Genomic DNA, 20561 nt, shown 5'->3' on the forward strand with positions numbered 1-20561 from the left:
CCTCAATGCAATTAAAGTTGCCCCCTAAGATAAGGTGACCACTCAGGTGGAGAGCCATTGAGGCAGAAAAAGACTCCCCTCCGTATCAAGCCAGGAGTGTTCAAGGACAAAAGGGACCCCAGGCTTCATCCAAATTAACACCCCCTAGCAAAGGCTGAGAAGGTGGTTACAAAGATCTGGCCCCTCCATCACCTCGTCAACTTCCCAGCCTCCTCTCTATTAAGATATGTCTCCTGGAGGAATGCAATGTGCACATCCCTACACCGCAGATCGGAATAAATGTTGTAGCGTTGGACCATTGTACCCATTCCTCAGATGTCCCACTTAAGGAACCTTACTGTGTTAAGTGTGCTTACCGTGCCCACAGGAATACGCCCCACATCCAGTTAATTGGGACCCTTTCCCCGCCCACCCCCTCTGTCATGCACAACCGCTCTCCTCTGCAAACAAGGCAAAGAATTCCAAACGATGAACCCCCATATTGAACATCTCCCAAACCCCAGGGCAGCCTGACAACGGTGAGTTGCCCAAACGACATGTGAAACATACCCCTTGATGAGGCCCTAACCCAGCAAGGCCCTCATATGGCCATGTCTGAACTGGGGTGGCAGAGTGGGCTAAAGAACGGTGATGGATCAAACCCAGATCTGTTGACTGGGTGTGAGTGTTTGATTGGTTCTGATGCTCCGTCCATCACCACCCCCTTTTGTACCGCTTTGTTCGCCATAAGTTGGCAGGGTATGCTCAGACGTGAGTCCCTTGCTCACTTTGCCACTGGATTCAAGCAAGCCTGGCTGAAGACGGCTGTAATGCCAGAAACCGGTCCTAGGAAGCTTGTTACCGGTCCAGGGAAGGCATGGCTTGGCAGTTCGGGCTGGACTGTTCTCATGAGGCACAGGGTCAGACTGATTTGCATATGGCCATGTCTGAACTGGGGTGGCAGAGTGGGATAAAGAACGGTGATGGATCAAACCCATATCTGTTGACTGGGTGGTAGTGTTTGATTGGTTCTGATGCTCCGTCCATCACCAACCCCTTTTGTACCTCAGAGGCAGGTGAACGGGTAAAGACATAGTTCTGGCATACAAACCATCTGGAGCACGCCGGCCCCTCCAACTACAGGTCCGCTCGAGACCAGGGTCCATCAACAACAGTTCAGCAACAGCTGAGGAGCCAGGATCACCACTAAGTTCAAGCAGCCTCAGCTGATTTCATCAGCCATGTTTGGTGTCACCACCAGCAATTTTACGCTGGCACTACGGAAGGTGTCGTAGTCGTTGTCCCCAGTGTCCCTTGATGAGCGAATCTCCACCTCTGGGGACACGCTCCTGCTCTGCATAAGTGCCACCACCGCCTGAAGGGCTTCAGCTCTCTCCCTCTCTGTTTGCAAAGAAGTCGGTTTTTTAGGGGCTCCCCTGCAAGACTGCCTTCTGGAGCGTTTCCCCAGGTCCGTTGTTTTCTTCAGCTTGGGTCTGGGGCCTGCGGACCAGGAGGCCCCAGCACTGTAAATCTGGGTCTGGGGCCTGCGGACCAGGAGGCCCCAGCACTGTAAATCTCAATCCACTCCCAGGCTACTTTCGTCCTGCAACAAAAGTGAGTGTCACCCTCCAGAATGATCTGCAGTCTGGCTGGGAACATCAAAGAAAATTTGTGACCCTCCTCCCTCAGTGATTTCTTAACCTCCTAGAAAGAGGCCCACTTTCTTTGCACCTTGAGTGTATAGTCTAGAAAGAGGGTAACTTTACTGTTATTAACGCTGTAGGGGCCCTCTATGCGTGCCTTCTGCAGGAGGATATCTCTGTCCCGGAAGTGAAGCAACCGGGCCAATACTGGCCGCGGAGGATGTCCCGGCGCCAGTGGCATGGGGACTCTGAGGGCCCTTTCGAGAGTGTAGAAGGTAAACAGTCCCTCTGGTGCCACCACGCTTCTCAGTTATTGCTCCAAGTAGGACACCATCAACTCCCTCCGGCAGCCCCAGGACTCGAATGTTGTTCCGCCTGTTGCCCACCTCTGTCTCTTCGGCCCGTCGCTCCAACACGCTCACCCTGTCCATGACGGCTCCCATCTGTTGCTCCAGGGCCTTTTGGGTAGGGTCTATTACAGTAATGCAGGACTCCGTCTCCTTCACTCTTTCGGAGAGCTTCTGTGCTCTTCTTGTAGGAGGCCGAGCCCCACGTGCTGATGTCCTGTTGGAGGGTGGCTTTTGTGTCCGCTATGGCCTCTAGTCTCTTGCTCCGCTGCAGCTGCACTGGGTCCTATGGGGCAGTCTGTGTTTGCTCCCGAACACTATCTTTCCCATGGCGCCGGACAGGCCACCCGATCAAGGGATCTCGCCAGGGAGGGAAGGGCAGCCCAGCCACTAGCTCAGAGGCTGTTTTTTGCTCCACGAATGAGGCCTATGGTACTTGGGGGGGGGGGGGGGGGGGCACCTTTGCTCCCAAGGCAGCCCCCTTGTTGGGGGACTCACTGACCTGTGTACAGCTGTCCAGATCCCGGAGCCAAGTCTTCGCCCAAGCCACTGGCCACTCAGAAGCCCAGGGCAATCTTTACTTTCTTTTTTGGCAGTAATCCGCCTCCAGCCGCTTCTGCCGGGGGTGCACCCCCACTGTGCTGTCCCCGAGCTCCTCAGGGAGACCCACAGGGATCCAGAGCCGTCCACCCAGTCAGTATGAGAGGGGTCTACACCGCAAACTCCCTGTGACTCAACCGTGCGTCAGCAGAGTTTTGGCGCCCACTACGACTCCATATCAGTCCCAATGGACGACCGGGCTTTTCCTACAGGCCCCAGAGGGAGTGGGTGTATCACATTCGGACCTCTCCAGAGTCCTTCTTGACTGGCCGCAGCCTCTTACCCACAAGTCAAGTCCCCAACACTGCCAGCAAGACCCCAGAGGACCAATTCTGTGCCCCGGTGAAGCCCTGAGGCGGTCCTCAGTCACAGGGGAGGCCACAGCCCTCGCAGCAGTTCTCTCTTCTACTTGCGGGCCCCAACAATGGCACCTTGTCACTACATCCAGCCCGAGGGGCCACCCTCACCTCCTCTCAGCCGACGGGGACAGCAAGCACTCCCTTGTTAATGGGACCGACAGCGAGGCCTGCGCCTCAATCTACGAGCCCCGACCAGGCTCCGACGACACGCCCCGCCTTTCTCCTTGCCACCGATGGCCGCAGTGCGCTCGCGACTTGACCGCAGCGCTGTTGTCACCCCCATGCTTCGCCAGGCCCCCGCTGCCTACTGCAGGTTATTTCAGACCGCCGTCCGCGAGCCCTCAGTCGGAGTCCAAGATTTGGAGAGGCCAAGGTTCTGCACCGTTCTCTTACACTGGTCAGCTCTGGGTCGCCATCTTGCCTTCTTCAGGCTCCGCCAGGGACTCTGACTCGCCACCGCTGTACAGGAGACAGGCGCGAACACCGGGACAAGCTTTTGGCTTCCCAGCTCCTTCAAGCCAAAGTTAAGACGCACCCGGGATCGCAGGATTGTGCTGATCATTAAGGGGCCGGCTCGGAGCTCCGAGCTCACGCGTCTGCCATTCTCTGCTGCTTGGCCACCAAGCAGTTGGTAACCCTATACATATTGACAAAAGTGAGTGAGACCCCATATGCATGCTAAAGTCTTTTTATAAATGCATAGTTTTCTTCTGCAGGTGACAGAGCACGTGAGGCAAATGCTACTACTCATTAGTTTTCATCATATTGAGGCAATACAGCCCCCAATTTCTTTTTGCTTGCATCTGTAGTAATACAAATTTTGCATTTAGGATCAAGTCCCTTCAAGAATGGTTCATTGCAAATATAATTTTTAATTTCAACGAATTCCTATGACATTCAGCAGACTATATGAACTTGAATCACATTTCTGATGTGATATGTTTTTACCGAAAAAGTTTGGGCAAATTTTGAGTAGAATTCTACTAAGCCCAGGACGGCTCTCACATCTTTACTTGTCAGCGGTGAAGCATTGCAAATAGCAATCAAGTTGCTTTGCTTTAATCCCCTTTCTGCTGATACTATGTCCAAAATAAGTTACCTCTTTCTTGGTAAACATGCATTTACCAAATTCTACTCTTGGCCCTTGTTTTTTTTTTTAAACATTCCCAAAACTTGTCTTAATTTACTGTCATATTGCTCTCTAGATTTGCCCATAGTAAGTATGTCAGTCTGAAAAAACATCACCTTATCTATTACCTTGAATAGAATGCTCATCAGTCTCTGAAACATGGCAGCTGTTGATGCCAAACGGAAAAGAACCCTTAGAAAATGAAAGCATGCAATGGGCGTTATAAAGGTAAATTTTCTACAATCGGGCTGCAGTTGTACCTGGTGATATGTGGACTTTAAATCAAGTGCAGAAAACCAGTGTGTACCTTTTGTATTCACAAACATCTTGTTGATCCTTTGTAAGGGATATTGATCTACCAGTATATTTTTGTTTAATTTCCTAAGTTCAACACATAATCTGACCTTTTCATTAGACCTTCTGACTACTACCAATGGCGAAACCCATTAAGCTACCTGTCTGATTATGCCATTCTTGACCAGATTTTTCAGTTCCTGGGTAACTTCATTTCAAATGGAATGTGTCTCACCTTGTGTATGCATAGTGTAGCTGATGGTTTTAGTTCAGTTTTATTACTGAAATCTTTCAGCAGCCCAGTAGTAACAGAGAATCGTCTAGGGAATTCATCTAGTATTGGAGGCATACCCTGAAGCAGAGATCAGACCCGGGACCTGGGTTCGATTCCCGACGCGGCAGGGTCCATAGCCCAATTGTCCACGGACTTCATAATTCTCGCTTCGGTGCCCACTCTAAGAATGAGTTCACACTATGCAGCTCTGGGCAACAAGCCTGCTTAATCTCCACAACGGCCCCTGCGGCGGGATGCCTGGCTTTCACCTTGGGGATGCCCAGTACGGGTTATCTTACAGGGAAAAACCAGGACGGGTTCCCAATGCAAGCGCCAAGATGCCCGTAGGGTGATAGCTGCGCTCTATAAGTACATCAATCAATCAATCAATCATTGCCTTGCCAATATCCTTATCTATTTGAACAGATAACACTGGTTCTGCATTATCGGGATTCAGAATTATCCCTAAAACTGCTTGGTCATACCCTCTAAGCACAGATGGGTCCTTTTATGACAAATATTGCTTACACATAGCTTTTCTTCCTTTAAATATGAATTCTGATCTTTTTAATTCTATTGAGTCAGTGCTGTCCCCCGTGTAAGTGTTGGCTTCAACATCCGGTTTTCTAGGTCTCGCCTGAGCTAGCGCATGCGCTTGCTCAAGCGAGACCTTTAGTAAGGGTTCCAGAAAATGCTACCGCTGTGGCCTACAGCTTGCGTGCATGTGTGCGGGCACATGCTTCCGTCATAGCTCATTAAGTGCATCGCGCGCGGGCACCCTTCCAGCCCGCGATCACTTTCACTTTGACGGCCGTAACATTAATTTCCAGGGTAAAGCCTGTTGCACAGCAATGTGACTCTATGAGCCAGGAAGTAATGGAGATTTTCACGAAGGGTGCAAGACTTTGCATTTGTTCACCCAACCCAATCCGCCAAGTGGTAGATGGCAAACAACATGCAAATATTGCAAGAACTGGGATGATGGCAAAATCGATGTCCAGATCCTTCCCGAACTTGAACTCTCCGCTCTCAGCGGTAATTTGTTGAAAGACGCCCAAAAATACAATACTTTGATTCTTGTCCCGCTTGTCGCCAATGTAAGGTAAGTGAGGGTTCCTCAATAATGGCATGGGAACAATTGTACGAGTGAAGACAATATTTTAATGCCACAGAAGATAACATCTATAAGAGTATGTCTATGTTCCGATCAATCCAAGGAACTGGTCCTGACTGAACATTCCTGGCTCCCTTCATATTCCCCATACATATCCTTCCCATACATTCCAGCTCACGCTCGCACCATACTAAAGTATACATTTCCAATGACAATGCATCCTTTAATAATATCATGTGTAACCAAATCTACCTCAACCAGAGCTACGCAATCCTGTGTCCTGGCTGGTCATCACACCTACAAGGCAACACTTTGATATGAAAAAGGGAGATTTAGAAAACAAATTGGGGATATTTTCTCTGTTGTCTTACATTGAAATGGAACCAATATACCTAGCGCCTATGTAGATAGGTAGGGTGGCAACTCTGCCCACCTACGTTTTCAATAATTTAGATTTATGGCCACATTGTATACTCAGTCAAATGTGAATTACGATTTCTATATGTACCTGCTTCAAGTTATATGTACCTGTGCCAGGCTTTGTTCAGAGTGGGTAGCCAGGTAAATGGGTTAGAGCATCCCTTGACAGATTTAGCAAAGTCCCAACTGATACACTTTGGGGAGGGTGAACCCTATGACATCACTAGCAGCACTATAACAAGGCACAGCACGACAGCGAGGGAGGTACACCAGTGGCCATCAGAGAGACTCAAGATGCAAGACCTCTTGCTTCTTTAAGCACTCAAACTAAAGGGCTATGAACCCTACTCTCCACAACAGGACACGCAACGCTCACAACAATCATGGAGTCCGATCAAGTCCCTTAACACCCCTCTCTCTCTCTCTCTCTCTACATCTCTCTCTCTCTCTCTCTCTCTCTCTACATCTCTCTCTCTCTCTCTCTCTCTACATCTCTCTCTCTCTCTCTCTCTACATCTCTCTCTCTCTCTCTACATCTCTCTACATCTCTCTCTTTCTCTCTACATCTCTCTCTCTACATCTCTCTCTCTCTCTCTCTCTCTCTCTCTCTCTACATCTCTCTCTCTACATCTCTCTCTCTCTACATCTCTCTCTCTCTACATCTCTCTCTCTACATCTCTCTCTCTACATCTCTCTCTCTCTACATCTCTCTCTCTCTACATCTCTCTCTCTCTCTACATCTCTCTCTCTCTACATCTCTCTCTACATCTCTCTCTCTACATCTCTCTCTCTCTACATCTCTCTCTCTCTACATCTCTCTCTCTCTCTACATCTCTATCTCTCTCTACATCTCTCTCTCTACATCTCTCTCTCTCTACATCTCTCTCTCTCTCTACATCTCTCTCTCTCTACATCTCTCTCTCTCTCTACATCTCTCTCCATCTCTCTCTACATCTCTCTCTCCATCTCTCTCTCCATCTCTCTCTACATCTCTCTCTACATCTCTCTCTACATCTCTCTCTACATCTCTCTCTACATCTCTCTCTACATCTCTCTCTACATCTCTCTCTACATCTCTCTCTACATCTCTCTCTACATCTCTCTCTACATCTCTCTCTACATCTCTCTCTACATCTCTCTCTACATCTCTCTCTACATCTCTCTCTACATCTCTCTCTCTCTCTCTACATCTCTACATCTCTCTCTCTCTCTCTACATCTCTCTACCTCTCTCTCTCTACATCTCTCTCTCTCTACATCTCTCTACATCTCTCTACATCTCTCTCTCTCTACATCTCTCTCTCTCTACATCTCTCTACATCTCTCTCTCTCTACATCTCTCTACATCTCTCTACATCTCTCTCTACATCTCTCTCTCTACATCTCTCTCTACATCTCTCTCTCTACATCTCTCTCTACATCTCTCTCTCTACATCTCTCTCTACATCTCTCTCTACATCTCTCTCTACATCTCTCTCTCTACATCTCTCTCTACATCTCTCTCTACATCTCTCTCTACATCTCTCTCTACATCTCTCTCTACATCTCTCTCTACATCTCTCTCTACATCTCTCTCTACATCTCTCTCTACATCTCTCTCTCTCTCTCTCTACATCTCTCTCTACACACACCTCTCTCTACCTCTAAGTGGCAGCCGGAGCCTGATAGCACTGCTTGTCCTTTAAAAAAAACAAAAAAAAACATTGGCATAGCCAATAGGTCTCGCCGTTGGGGCCTTATATTGTGCTGCATAACTAAATACTTATAAGGTCCCAAAGGCGAGACCTATTGGCTATGCCAATGCTTGTCTAATCTATTGCCCAGAACTCTTCCAAACAAGTCGTTCCATACATTCCTGTTGATGATAATAGTAAATGGTGAACCAGAATCCTCCATTGCTTTTCCTGATACCCCATTAATGGTTAATTCACACTTAATTTTTTTTTCTAACAGCATGTTAAACATTGAGAACATCATACTCAATTCAAAATACACTAACCGCATCGGAATCGTCCCCATGCTGATCGTACTCTGACATGTCTTTCTCTTGTTTATAATTCATTTTACTATCCTCCTTTTTCTTGCATACTCTTAACATAATGTCCCATGATACCACAGATGGAACATTTTTGATTTTGTGCCGGACTCTTTTAGTAAGCGAAGTGTTCCACACTACCACATCTGTAACGCTTTCTAGTACTCCCTCAACTTTCTTTTTCGTGTCACTTTTACCGGCATTTGGTGTGGCTGAATTAAGTGTAGCTTTTTTGAGTAATTGCTTGTGGCTTTTTTGTTGCTTTAATAACATTAATCTGTTTACTTCCACTCTGATATTCTTCTACTACAGGTCTTGTACCCCCAACCAGGTAACTCCGCTTTCTTCACCAAATCTATGACCCCTTTCAATGGAAGCCTCCTTATTTACCCACAATTTAGCCTGTATGTTAGGATTACTGGCATGCATTATGATTAGGTAACGAGGAAGTTATTTTTGTTCGACACCAAACTTGCATGTAATAGCTAAATGTTTAAGTGTCGCAACATATTCCTGTACATTTTCCTTTTTTTCCCTTGTTTACGTTGGAAACAAATTACCGGTCTACAGCTACACATACTACAGGGGAAAAATGAACATTGAAAACTTCTAAAGCATGTGTCAAGACATCATTCATTCATTAAGTCTTTATTCGATTAAAAAATCATAAAAGACACAGCATCACAATATATAAGCCACATCAATAAATTAGATAAAAAAAGCATTAAATACACCAAGACTAGTATAGTAACAGTAAATCAATAATAACAATAAAATCTCATAACCCAAAAATAGCTTTTACGATTGCAGATGATCTAGATGATCCCTCCTTATGGCCCAACACGTGGACCAGAACTTTGCCATGACAACCACAATCACCTCCTTGGTATCACACTTAAGGATACGCAGAGCTGTTTGCGCTGAGCTTATCCCTAACTGTTTACACAGTGGCTTGATCCATTTCATACGAGGAGCTCTATATGCTGGACATACAAATAACACATGTGAAATTGTTTCAGATGACCCATGACAACAATGACAGGAGGAATCTGCATTTGAATCCTGGTTGTTTCCCCATTTTTTAGTAAAAGATTTTAGGGGCAAACAACCCACTCTATATTGATGGTACAACTTCCTGTCAATGGTTCCAATAATAATGTCCCAATAGGGTTCCAATAAATAATCGACCTTATGGTCCATAAAAAGATCAGATAATGAATCCCTAGGGGTCTTGGCAAGGGACCTAAGTTGGAGCATCTCAGCATACAATCTCTTAAATTCACTCTTGGACGGAAAAGAAGAACCTTCTGGATCTGACCAGAGATGGCCTAGGTTCAGAGCCTTAAGAGCTACTCTTAATGTTATGTAACCAAGAAATTTGACGGCACTTGTCCACCCCTATGAGATATTTAAGGGCCAAAGCGTAAGGAGCGAACTCTGGGGTTGTCCACAAGCGTCTCCAGTATGCCAATGGTCTAAACCCAGCTACCTCTTCAAGGGACACGCACCCCAAATCCTGCAACAATGGTTTTAAGGGTGTAGATTGGGGTAAACCAGTGAGAGATCGCAAGAACTTGTTTTGGGCCAGTACCAGCGGACGCAAGTTTTCGAAACCCCAGAGTTCCGCGCCATAGAGAATAGACGCTCTAACCTTCCCTTGATACAGCTTCATAACTGGAGCTATTGGTTTGGTTAGGGAGGATCTATGTTCTTTTAAAAGAGCTCCCGCCATTTGGTTATGTTTGATAACTAGGAGATCCAACTGATGGTTCCAATTTAGTCTCCGCCCCAGAGTCACACCTAAATATGCAAAAAAATCAGTTTGCTCAATAGGAGCATTATTCATTCTAAGTACAGTACTGATTTTTTTTCTTCTTGTGAAGAACCATAAATTTTGTCTTCCCGACATTGACCTCCAGCTCATTATCACTACAGAAGAGTTGGAAGCAATCCAAAGCACGTTGAAGGCCGGGTTTAGTTTTAGACAATAAAAGGGTATCATCTGCAAACATTAAAATCGGAATTCTTAATCCATCAAGTGTAGGGGCATCAGTAGGAAAATCAGTGAAATAGGAAACGACATTGATAAAAAGGGAGAATAAAGTGGGTGCTAAAACGCACCCCTGGCGCACACCTTTATCGACTTTAAAGCTATTAGTAGTCTCCCCTTGCCCTCCCCATCTCACACAAGCAGTGTTATTTTCATGGAGCCTTACAATAAATGATAAAATCCCTTGAGGCATCCCAGCCCTTTCCAAAGAGTCCCAAAGCTTGTTACGTGGAACTAGGTCAAATGCGGATTTAAGGTCCACAAAGGCTGCATATAGGGCACCACCGCCCAGCACTACTGTGTTCCAGTACAGCATCATAAATCTAAAAACCTGATCAATAGTGCTGGTATGGCTCCGAAAACCCGCCTGAAAGTTGGATAGTATACCATATTCGTCTATCCACTCCAACACCCGAAACCATATTCGTCTATCCACTCCAACTCCCTCCTGTCCGACCTTTTTCCCAATTTGATTATGCGTTTTTAACCCTCCAGGTCCTAAACAATGCAATGGTACATTATTTTTCTTTTTCTTTTCTGGAGTAAACACTTCGTCAAAAGTCTTCATAATTACAGAAGTATTCTTTCCAGTCTTGCTATCGCATTGATGGTTCTCCTTTAGCTGGCAAAAATGCTTTTGCATCGACCAGTGTAACACATCAAAAGCACACATTGCTCCAAGTATCCAGAGAATATGCGCTTCTGTGCTGAAATAGGCTTACCACATGAAAATGTCAAAATACGTTAAATCTAAAAACGATTTGCCACAAATGCACAGGTAAATAAATTGTACTTTTGTATCTTTGTGCAGCTGTACTTGATATAGCGCTGAACCACTGGTAAATATATTTTTAAAACCTGTTCAGACTAGCATTGCTTTATTTGCGCCTGACAAAATACGCTGACTCCAAAATGCGCTGATTTCACCTGGTATCAATTAGGGGTGGGCGGAATTTGCGTAATCGCGTTACGCAAATGTCCGCGAAACGGTAAAAAATCTCCGAACACGCAGAAATTCCGCGAACACGCGGAATTGCTTGTTCGCGATGCTTTTTTCCTGTTCACAATCGCTGTTTGAGTGCTCGGGGAGAAATATCTCGCGAACACGCATTTTGGGAACGCGAACAAGCAAAAATTTCGCGAAGTCGCGGAAAGCGGAATTTTGCTCAATTTCGTGTTCTCCGCATAACGCGAAATTACCCAAATTCCGCAAATTCCGCGAACGGAACGGAATTTGCCGCCCAGGTCTAGTATCAATCACCCTTTAATGCATCAAGTTAAGCGTACATCGCATTCAAGGTGCTTGGGGTGCATATAACTGCTACTTACTGGAAATGCTTTGAATGCCGAATTTTCTATGCACAAGGGTTTGCGGACTGTAGCTCACTTCAGCCGGTGTCTGATGCACAAGTCTGTGCTTACTGCAGCTGTTGCTATGAGGAAATGCAAACTGCTCCCGCGATTGCGGACTATACGCACGAGGTCAACAAGTCTCAGCTGTAGAAATGTGCCGCACAAACTGAATCCATTGTAAAGCCAAATAAATCTGCAGTTTACCGGGAACATGCTGACAGAACTCGTGCTTGGCTATTTCACCGCCTTGAATCCTTTGCAAGTTAAAGAAATGCACCGCTCACCTTAAATCATTCATGAGCAGAAAGGGCGCGCCGCATCCTGCGAGGCACTTAAACTTCAGTCTGCACCTGATAAACCGGCAACGCCTGCCGTCACCTTTCACCACAGTTATTCAAGCCTATAAAAGATTTCCAATACAATCTGACCTATTTGTAATGCACTTGACCCATAAATTGGTTTCAAATGATGCGGTCATGGCCAAATTTAATTCATTGAGCCGCTATTTTCTTTATCACGTATGAAAGCACCTTTAAATGTGCGAGTTCGGCATGTCTGCTGTACAACAAACTCTTTTGTTTGATTTAATAGACAAAACTTTTTTTTTTTCATATATAATACAAATCTAGCCACATATAGGATACACCTGACCCCTGACTTGCCTCTTAGTTCATTAACAGCATTGTCATCAGGGCGGGGGCAGGAATGTTTCTCAAATCATGTTTAAAATACCTATCATTTTTATTAAATACATAACTAAAGCTTGAAGTGGTGGCACACTGTAATTTGTAATCTGCAGATTTTACATTGAAATGGTCACAAACTTTCCCACTAACATGCTGCTTTACTGATTAATCTATATAGTGTAAAAACAATGTTTGGAAATGGAGTTTCTGCAAATATGTGTCATTCGCACATCGCCAAGTTAAGTGTTTTGTTTGTTTTTGTTCTATTTAACGGTTAGTTGGCATCACACTTGTTAATTAGAAAAAATTTGCTTTTGTAATTCCTGATATGTTTTGAAATATTTGTAATAATAATTTACAGGCTATCTATATAAATGTTATGCGTTAGAGAACAATACCTGACCAGACAGCTCACTTGACAAAAAACTTAAACGCTAGTAAGAGAGAGAATTAAACTTCATTTTCCAAGCGTCATTTAGTTGAAAGACAAACTGACATTTACCCTCTTTCCTTGAACAGAAGTGCATGTATCAAGATAAAAACAAGATTTAATGGCATCTTTATTGCTCATTCACTTTCTGAATGAACTGAACACCTGTTCCTTTCCAGCCTAAGCTTACTCATCAGATGGGACTAGTGGGTGCTAAAAATAGCTCAACCTGATAACATTTTACTCAGAATTTCAAGGCTAGCAATACTGTGGCACGTAATGTTGCGTTGCGTGACAGGCCATGTTCCTGACTATATGTAATCTCTGGCGTGCACTCTAACATAGTTGGAACGCAGCAATAACCCGCAGTATTGCTTAGCCGAGTCAGTTATGTTGTTGCCCTCGACAGGTGTTCTCATTTGGCCATTTGTCGCTTTTCCAGAAACCATGCACCTTCAGTGGTTTTACACTATCTAATCAAAGATTTCACCTCAAGAGTACCAGATTACCAGCCAAATACAGTAATAAGCAACTGGCAGATGACCAGTCCAGCTTTGCAAAGGGTAACACTAGAGTACAAGACCCCACGTTTTCAGTTACATTTGAAGAAACTGGCCTATTTGAACCTGTGTTTGTGCTCACTCTAAAAAAAAAAAAATTAACATGATACCCCAAAAACAGTCTTGGTGCATTATTCATTTTGCTAATTATTTGAACTTGCTTGTTGAGCAATGTCCATTGTAATGGGAGTCTATTTTTCCTTGTGACCAGGAACATTAAAACAAAAAAACACATAGCTTATGTGATTCACTCTAAAAAAAAAAAAAGCCTTGCTCTTTCAATTTCTTTGTTTTGGTCTTCGTTTCTCAAGATTGGTTGTTTACATTAACCCCTTCGCTGCTGCGGACATTCCGCTGCAGCGCTGGGGGGGGGCAGGGGGGCAGCGCGGTGGGCCTGTGCTCATGACGGAGCCGCTCCGTCATGAGCCACAGTTGAGCTGTGCTCATGACGGAACGGTTCCGTCATGACTCCGCCCATTTGCGTTGTCCCCTCGCACAGGCGGGGAAACAGCGCCGCGCAGGCGGAGCGGCCGCCAACAGGATTGTCATGACGGAACCGTTCCGTCATGAGCACACGCCAACCGTGGCTCATGATGGAACGGTTCCGTCATGAGCAGGGAAGGGGTTAAACATCAAAGTGTGTTGTGGTTGGCCCTAACCTTAATCGACCTCCTCACCACCACACCGCCTTCATAGTGTAAGTCACGGAATATATTGAACTGACCCATGTTACGTGTGTAAACACACATTTAAGTGAAAATGCAGTATTGTGCACAGTACCAGATGCTAACGTTCCACAGCTATTGCAAGCACAAAAATCTTGCTGACATCAATTTTCCAATCATCTTGTTCGCCCAGTACATATTTTTCACCTTCTTTGTAATAGTTCAAGCCAGCCTAGTTTGAGCACGCAAAGCGCTCCTACCCCAGGGGGGGCACAAGACTGAAGATGCGATTATGCACCAAGTTTATATCTATACGTTGTACTGATGTAGTAGGACAATGCCAGTTTGTATCCTGCTAGGCCCTGCATTTGGCCACACATTCGCGTTCTTGTTTGAGAGGTAAGTGTTAGTTTTATCACTTTTAAAAGTCCTACTTTTCAGAGTTCTTAAGTTGCAGCACTCCATAAAAGTGCTTGGTGTACAGAAGCATGGCTAAAAGTTAAAAACAAGCATTGGCATAGCCAATAGGTCTCGCCGTTGGGACCTTATAAGTGTTTAGCCATGCAACAGTTAACGTTGTTGCACCAAGGATTTTGTTTAGCATAACTAAATACTTATAAGGTCCCAAAAGCGAGACCTATTGGCTATGCCAATGCATGTTGTGCTACTGATTTGTGTTTCTCTGGCACTTTGGCCTGAAATCAATTTTTACTAGATTAGGCTCACTGTGAAGATAGGCCCCAGGTCGTAGTTGGAGTGGATTCTATCGGTAAATAGATACAGCAAAACCAAGATCATTCCTGCCCGAAGTGATAAACTGCTGCTTCAGTTACAGACCAATTAACTTTGTCGGGCTGGACAACATAAATGGAAAAATAAAATCTCACACTGAAGTGTGCAGTTCAAAATATCTTTAGAAGAATCGCATTTAATTGCCCTGTTATTCATTTAGGTGTATTTACGCCTCAGGGTGGAGTGCTACGTCTGTTTTCAGTAATTCTTTAATTCCTAGGTGTGAAAATACAAGCCCGTTGTCCATCTATATAGATAACTAGCTACGTCTGCAAATATGGTTTTATGCTGCCACCCAGAGGCTTTTTTAGGCTATTACAGTCCGTTAACTTGCAGTTGTGGCTTGAATTACACGCTTACAAATATTCAGTCACTCAAGCAAGTACGTTTTCTAACAACCGCTTAGTAATCCTCAGTTGAGACTTTAGTTGGCAATCTTTGTGTAAAATAAGCTCTCATAAGTGAGCCTAAATATTGTATTTAGGGGTTAAAACGAGTTTCACTTTAGCTGAGTTACTGTGATAAATAAATTGTCATTTTGTACTCACTGTACCTTAGTTGCCCTCTTTTGCAAAGGAATGGCTTTCCGGCCCTTCTCTTAAACACTTGGTAATTTTAGGGCCATTGAAGAATATAATGACAGCAAAACTTTTTCAGTGAGTTCAGACCACAAAACTGTTGGACACATTTCTGCCTTGAAGTACTTGACTCTACTGTAACTGTAGGATTACGTTCCAGTCGTTAGTGTCTTATTTCTCCCTCGTCTTTTATGTTATGCTATACTGGTTTGTAGGCTGTGCATATTACCCTGTGGGGTGCCCTGGCGCCTGTCAAGGAGATATAGGTTTGGTTATTATCATGTGGAACAGTCATTCTGCACAAGAGAGCACCCACTCTGCCTCCGATGTGAAGTAAAATGGTAGCTTTTTCACCTGACCCCAAATGTCGGTGATGTCTTAGTTACAAACCAACTGAAATTGCAAATTACATTAATCCTCTCCAATGGCAATTTGAGTTAACGCTTGTTATAGTTTAGAGGGTATGCAGACTTCATGCTGCGTTCTATCTGCTGAATGCCATTTAACCACCCTGTTCTTCACCAGGTAAGAAATCGACGTGTCAGACAAGGGCGTAGGCGACACTTAATTTCTTGGGGGCGGGGGGTGCATGGACGTCCGTTGGGAGGGACATGCAAGTGGTTTAGCTTGGCTCAGAGTCAAAGCACGAGCCAAGTCTAGGAAAGGTGTAAACCAGGCATCAAATGTCCTGAAAAAATATGATCGAGACTTTAAAATGACAAAAAAAAACATTTTTCAATGTTTCTCAGTGCCTCAAGCAGAACATGTCAGTCTGAAGCCATGTTGCTCTTCGCTGGAGTATCCTTGACCAGCAGTATCCTAAGAAGCAAACTCGGAGAGGGTTCGGAGACCCCTTCCTTTTTTTCAACTATTTAATCTCAGTAATTGAGGTGTAGAGCCTCCCCTCAAATTGTTCTTTTTCTCAAGTCCTCAGAGCCAGTGGTAACTTGAACAGAAACATGTCATCTCCTGCTTCCCCCTACTCTGCTGGCTCTGCTCCTCTCCATGATCTTGGAAGAGGCTCAACACCTCAATCACCGCATTTAAATCATTAGGGAAAAAAGAGGGTTTGCCTCTCAGGTTACAGAGCTTCGGGGAGACAGGCGGTGTGCAGCGTGGCTTCAACGAAATATGTTCTGTCTGCCTCTGCAAAGCTTCTACTTGCAAATCAAGTGAGGTTAAATCCCCCAGTACGCCATGGTTCCTACTCCTATGGCTGGTGGTCCGATGGCACAGAAGAAAAGGGAAATGGAGCAGACCGGGGCACACCGTACGAACAAGCATTTGCAATGCAGTAGGTCTTGAATTTACAAGAGTTTGAGCTAATGGCATTGTAAATGACCATGCCTTTTTATTTGTGTTGTTTTTAAAACCGATAAATAAAAAGCCTTGTCATTTACAATACCAACAGCTTAAACTTGCGCAAATGCGAGACCTATTGCATTGCAAATGCATTCGGCACCCGTGCTATAATATTTTGTTTTTAAAGTGTTAGGAGAGAGCGTGGGACAAAGATATTTGAGAAAGTAGTGCTCGGAGGCTGTAATTAAAGCCTACTGAGTAACAACACACGTAGCGGGGGGTGTCTCCATGAGAGGTTACAAAATGAGACAAGGCGGTACTAAGGAGGGACTACTTAGCCTATTGACAGACTCAGTTTACAGTGGACAACGAAACAAGCCAATGGAAAAAATGGGTGGATATTGGGTGGAGCTTCAAGTCCCTACCTGAATACAGCATGCCTCCCAGAGCAGCACATTCACTGCTCAGAGTCGACCTAAAAAGGAAGCAGGGCCCTCCATTCTCCCAGGATAACAACAACAAAAGTGCTCTCCTCAGTTAGACTATGGAAGAGCAGTTGGTAGTATTGCCAGACTTTGATTCGAGACACATTGCTACCCACATTTGATTGTGGGCTTCTAAGATGCACCAACAACATGTCACCACCACCCTTCCAGAAAAAACATGAAGGAGGGGTAAACAAAAAGGTATTTGAGAGGCAGTGGAACTAGATGACTTGAATGTATTTCTTTAACTCGTTTGACAAAAGGCAATGCATTCTGATTTTCATACAAATTGCCTAAGGTGGTCAGTTGGGTCTCTTTTTTTTATGATGTTAACATCTTGCCTCTCGTATAGGATATGAAATACGGTGGGCTATTGGATGATCTCATAATTCCCATCCTCTTATTCTCGTGGGTCAACTAGTTACTTTTAGGATTTACCTTGCATTTCTCCGATTCTATCACATCCACAGCTAGACAGTTGACTGGTTAGAGAAGCTCTCAGCAGGAGATTCTCTACAGACTCCAGGTTGTATGCACCGGTACATTCTCTGAGTCCCTCTAAGGTCTGCAGAACCTCCTTAATCCTATTTTGACAGTGTGAATACAGTAGCAGTAATGCTTTGGTGTTTAGTGCAACGACATAACAGTTTTGGCCATAAAAGAAAATGGAACCCAGATACCTTCGAAGGTTAAGCATGGATATTCAACTTGGATAAGATTTTAGCTGTTTAGTTCTGTCAGTGCAAAAGACATCTGCAATTGTGTGCTTACCACATACAATGCACATAACACACCAGCTGTGAAAAGCGAGAGGCCCATGCTTCACTGTGAATTCGTTTTTCATAGTTTAAGTGCTCCAGAGAGGGTGGCATTGGTTTATTACAAAGACGATTGACGCAGCGCTGAAACCCTTCAGACACTCACAGATAGGGGTTGAATCCATCATCGTTCTTTAGCTCACTTCGGCATCCCAGTTCAGACATGGCCATATGCAAATCAGTCTTGACCCTGTGCCTCATGGGAACAGTCCAGCCCGAACTGCCAAGCCAGGTCTTCCCTAGACGGGAAGCAAGCATCCAACATCTCCTTGTGTTTGCATTGGTTTATTACATGGCAAGGACAGTGCACAAGTAATGATCAAGCCATGAGCATTGCTTAATCATTAGAGTACACCTGCCTGACCTCCAGATGTGCAACCTGCAAGTCACTGGTTTTGAATCCAGGTAGAATTGATTTCAGCCATCTCATCCATCGATTGGTGCTCGCGAGGCTTTTTTTAATCGGGCAGTCCCTGGTTGTAGAGCAGTAATGTGTATGGGTGCTGTCACGTTCCACTGTTATTCCAGGACCACAATAATATTGCACTCATTTGAATAAACAAGTTACTCCAGTTTTGCTCAGGACTCTATAACGAGGTTGATGTGGCAGGTGTTAGGAACTCTGGTATGAGACAGTAAATACTACTAAATGACTTGGATGCCCAGCCAGTGCTATAATTTTAAAGAAGAATATATATATAACCGTATATGGGTGGCTGTTATTAGTAGGAATGTTTTTTCGCCCTGGAGTTCCGAGTGATGACGGATGGATATCCAGAGTGAAACAACTTTAAAAATCAACGGGGGCATAGGACCTAGAAGATGGTCCAAAGGGTTTTGAAATGAGGACCGTCTCCTCAACCGCAGAAGCAGAAGCTGCTGCCAGCTCTACCTGTTTGTCTGCGTTAGTGAAACTCTGGAAAAGCTTCTTTCTTAAACGCCGTCAATGATTGCCTCATCACGGTAAGTTAACTAGACATGGGTGTCTAATGTAGGCCCAGGAGAGATGCATCCATGCCCGAATTTCTGCATAGCCATGGGCAATAGAAAATGTTCCATTTAGATTATACACATATATTTGGATTTCCTAAAAATCTATAATGGGTCGAGTCTTCTGGATCTACGTTTGACACAACTTTTCTTAGGTGAGAGATTGACTCGCTCGTCAGAACTGCGGCTTTAAAAATCTAAATAAAGGCATTGGCATGATCTGTCGATTTTCCAGCTGTCTGTGTTTCAAAGTGTGGTGATGAGCCAAACTCAGGAGAATTTTCGTCGCTGCAGTGCAAATTTTGTGCTGTACCTGTGATGCTACTGGTGACGGCGAGTTAGAAATGCCCTGTGCAGACATTACTATAAAGTATAGAAATGTGACAAATATGTGAATGAATTGTGTGTGCAGTGTCGGAAGATTATAACTGTCGCCATGCTTTTTATTTTAGATGATTTCGACGACTTAGAGGATGTAGAGGAGTTGATCCACGCCACTCACCTTCACGAGGCTCACCATTCCCCACCCGGTATGAATTGATTATCCTAGACGGCCCCACAGTTCTTGATAAGGATTACTTTGATAATGTTGCTCTTTGTTTAGCATGAAGTCGCCACTCTAGAACTCTGACATATTCTTTTCTGCAATACTGTGCCAATATTTGAGCTGCCTCATTGGTACGTTCCTTCACTTTTCCTGGTGTTCTCCACGAGAGAGATGTCTTTGTACCTCTGTGGTTTGCATGGATGCGAGGCGGGAGCATATTCCCGCAAGGATATGACTCTATTGCAGGGGCACTTGAAATAAGACTCATCCACTGAGTTTTGAGGGGTAACATGAGAGCGTTCTTCACAGAAGAGAGGTAAACACAAGGACATGTCTTTCAGCAAGGTGTGTGGGGGATCAAAAAAGTGCCTTTCATTCTGTGTTTGCCTAGTTTGTCAGTTACCATCGATTTCCGCGCGCCTAGAGACCTGTAGGTGATTGGGCGCGATATAAATCCAAAATAACAATAACAACAATCAACTTTCCGTCTAGATCATCCAACACACGAAGCGCGATCCCTGTGGCGACAATCGCAATGATGTTAAAGTATATATTGAGTCATAGGAAGTAGTCACCCATTTGTAGAGTTCCTGAGATTGTGTGGTAGTTGCATTGCTTACGTTTGGGACTTCTCCTCTGTCCCTTTTTTCCTCCGAGCACGAAGAAGCATGTGCGCCTCCTAGCGGCCAGGCAGAAGCTTCCTTTGAATCTCACCTACACTGTTTGGGGTTGCTACACTGTTATGGTGGGTGTGGGGATAAAGAAAAAAAGGTCGGGCCAGGAGTCCAATCAAGAATCAACACATTGGACCTTATTGAGAGATGGATGGTAATGCTTAGGTTTTTTTTATGACAATCTTAAATGCTTATTCTGCAGGATAATCTGCTGGCTGAATTTTAAGCCTTTAGGGTGAGCAGGGGAAGCTGCTGGAGAAGCAGGCTGTCTGCAAGAAAAGACGTCCCGCTCACATCCATATCTTACTCCTTTGAGAGCCCACACTTGTTGGTTTTCCCCAGTGTCAAAGATTGAATCTCAAAATAACGTGAGTGGTTTCATTCAGAGTTCCACACTTTTGAAACCTCTTTCTAACCTTACTGTACTTATCTCCTGGA

At 44.7% G+C, this 20561-nt stretch overlaps 1 protein-coding gene across 8 annotated transcripts in view; it reads left to right on the forward strand.

Moving 5' to 3' along the window:
• ASPH (aspartate beta-hydroxylase) overlaps window positions 1-20561 on the forward strand; it is a 675802-nt gene that overhangs the window by 216783 nt on the left and 438458 nt on the right. For all 8 annotated transcript variants that reach the window (XM_085605545.1, XM_085605551.1, XM_085605546.1 and 5 more), the window contains one exon: window positions 19355-19432. In XM_085605545.1, the coding sequence (XP_085461671.1) occupies window positions 19355-19432 (78 nt within the window). The remainder of the gene's footprint in view (window positions 1-19354; window positions 19433-20561) is intronic.

The sequence above is a fragment of the Triturus cristatus genome, chromosome 5_1 (assembly GCF_964204655.1).
Source record: "Triturus cristatus chromosome 5_1, aTriCri1.1, whole genome shotgun sequence".
NCBI classification, from domain to species: Eukaryota; Metazoa; Chordata; class Amphibia; order Caudata; family Salamandridae; genus Triturus; species Triturus cristatus.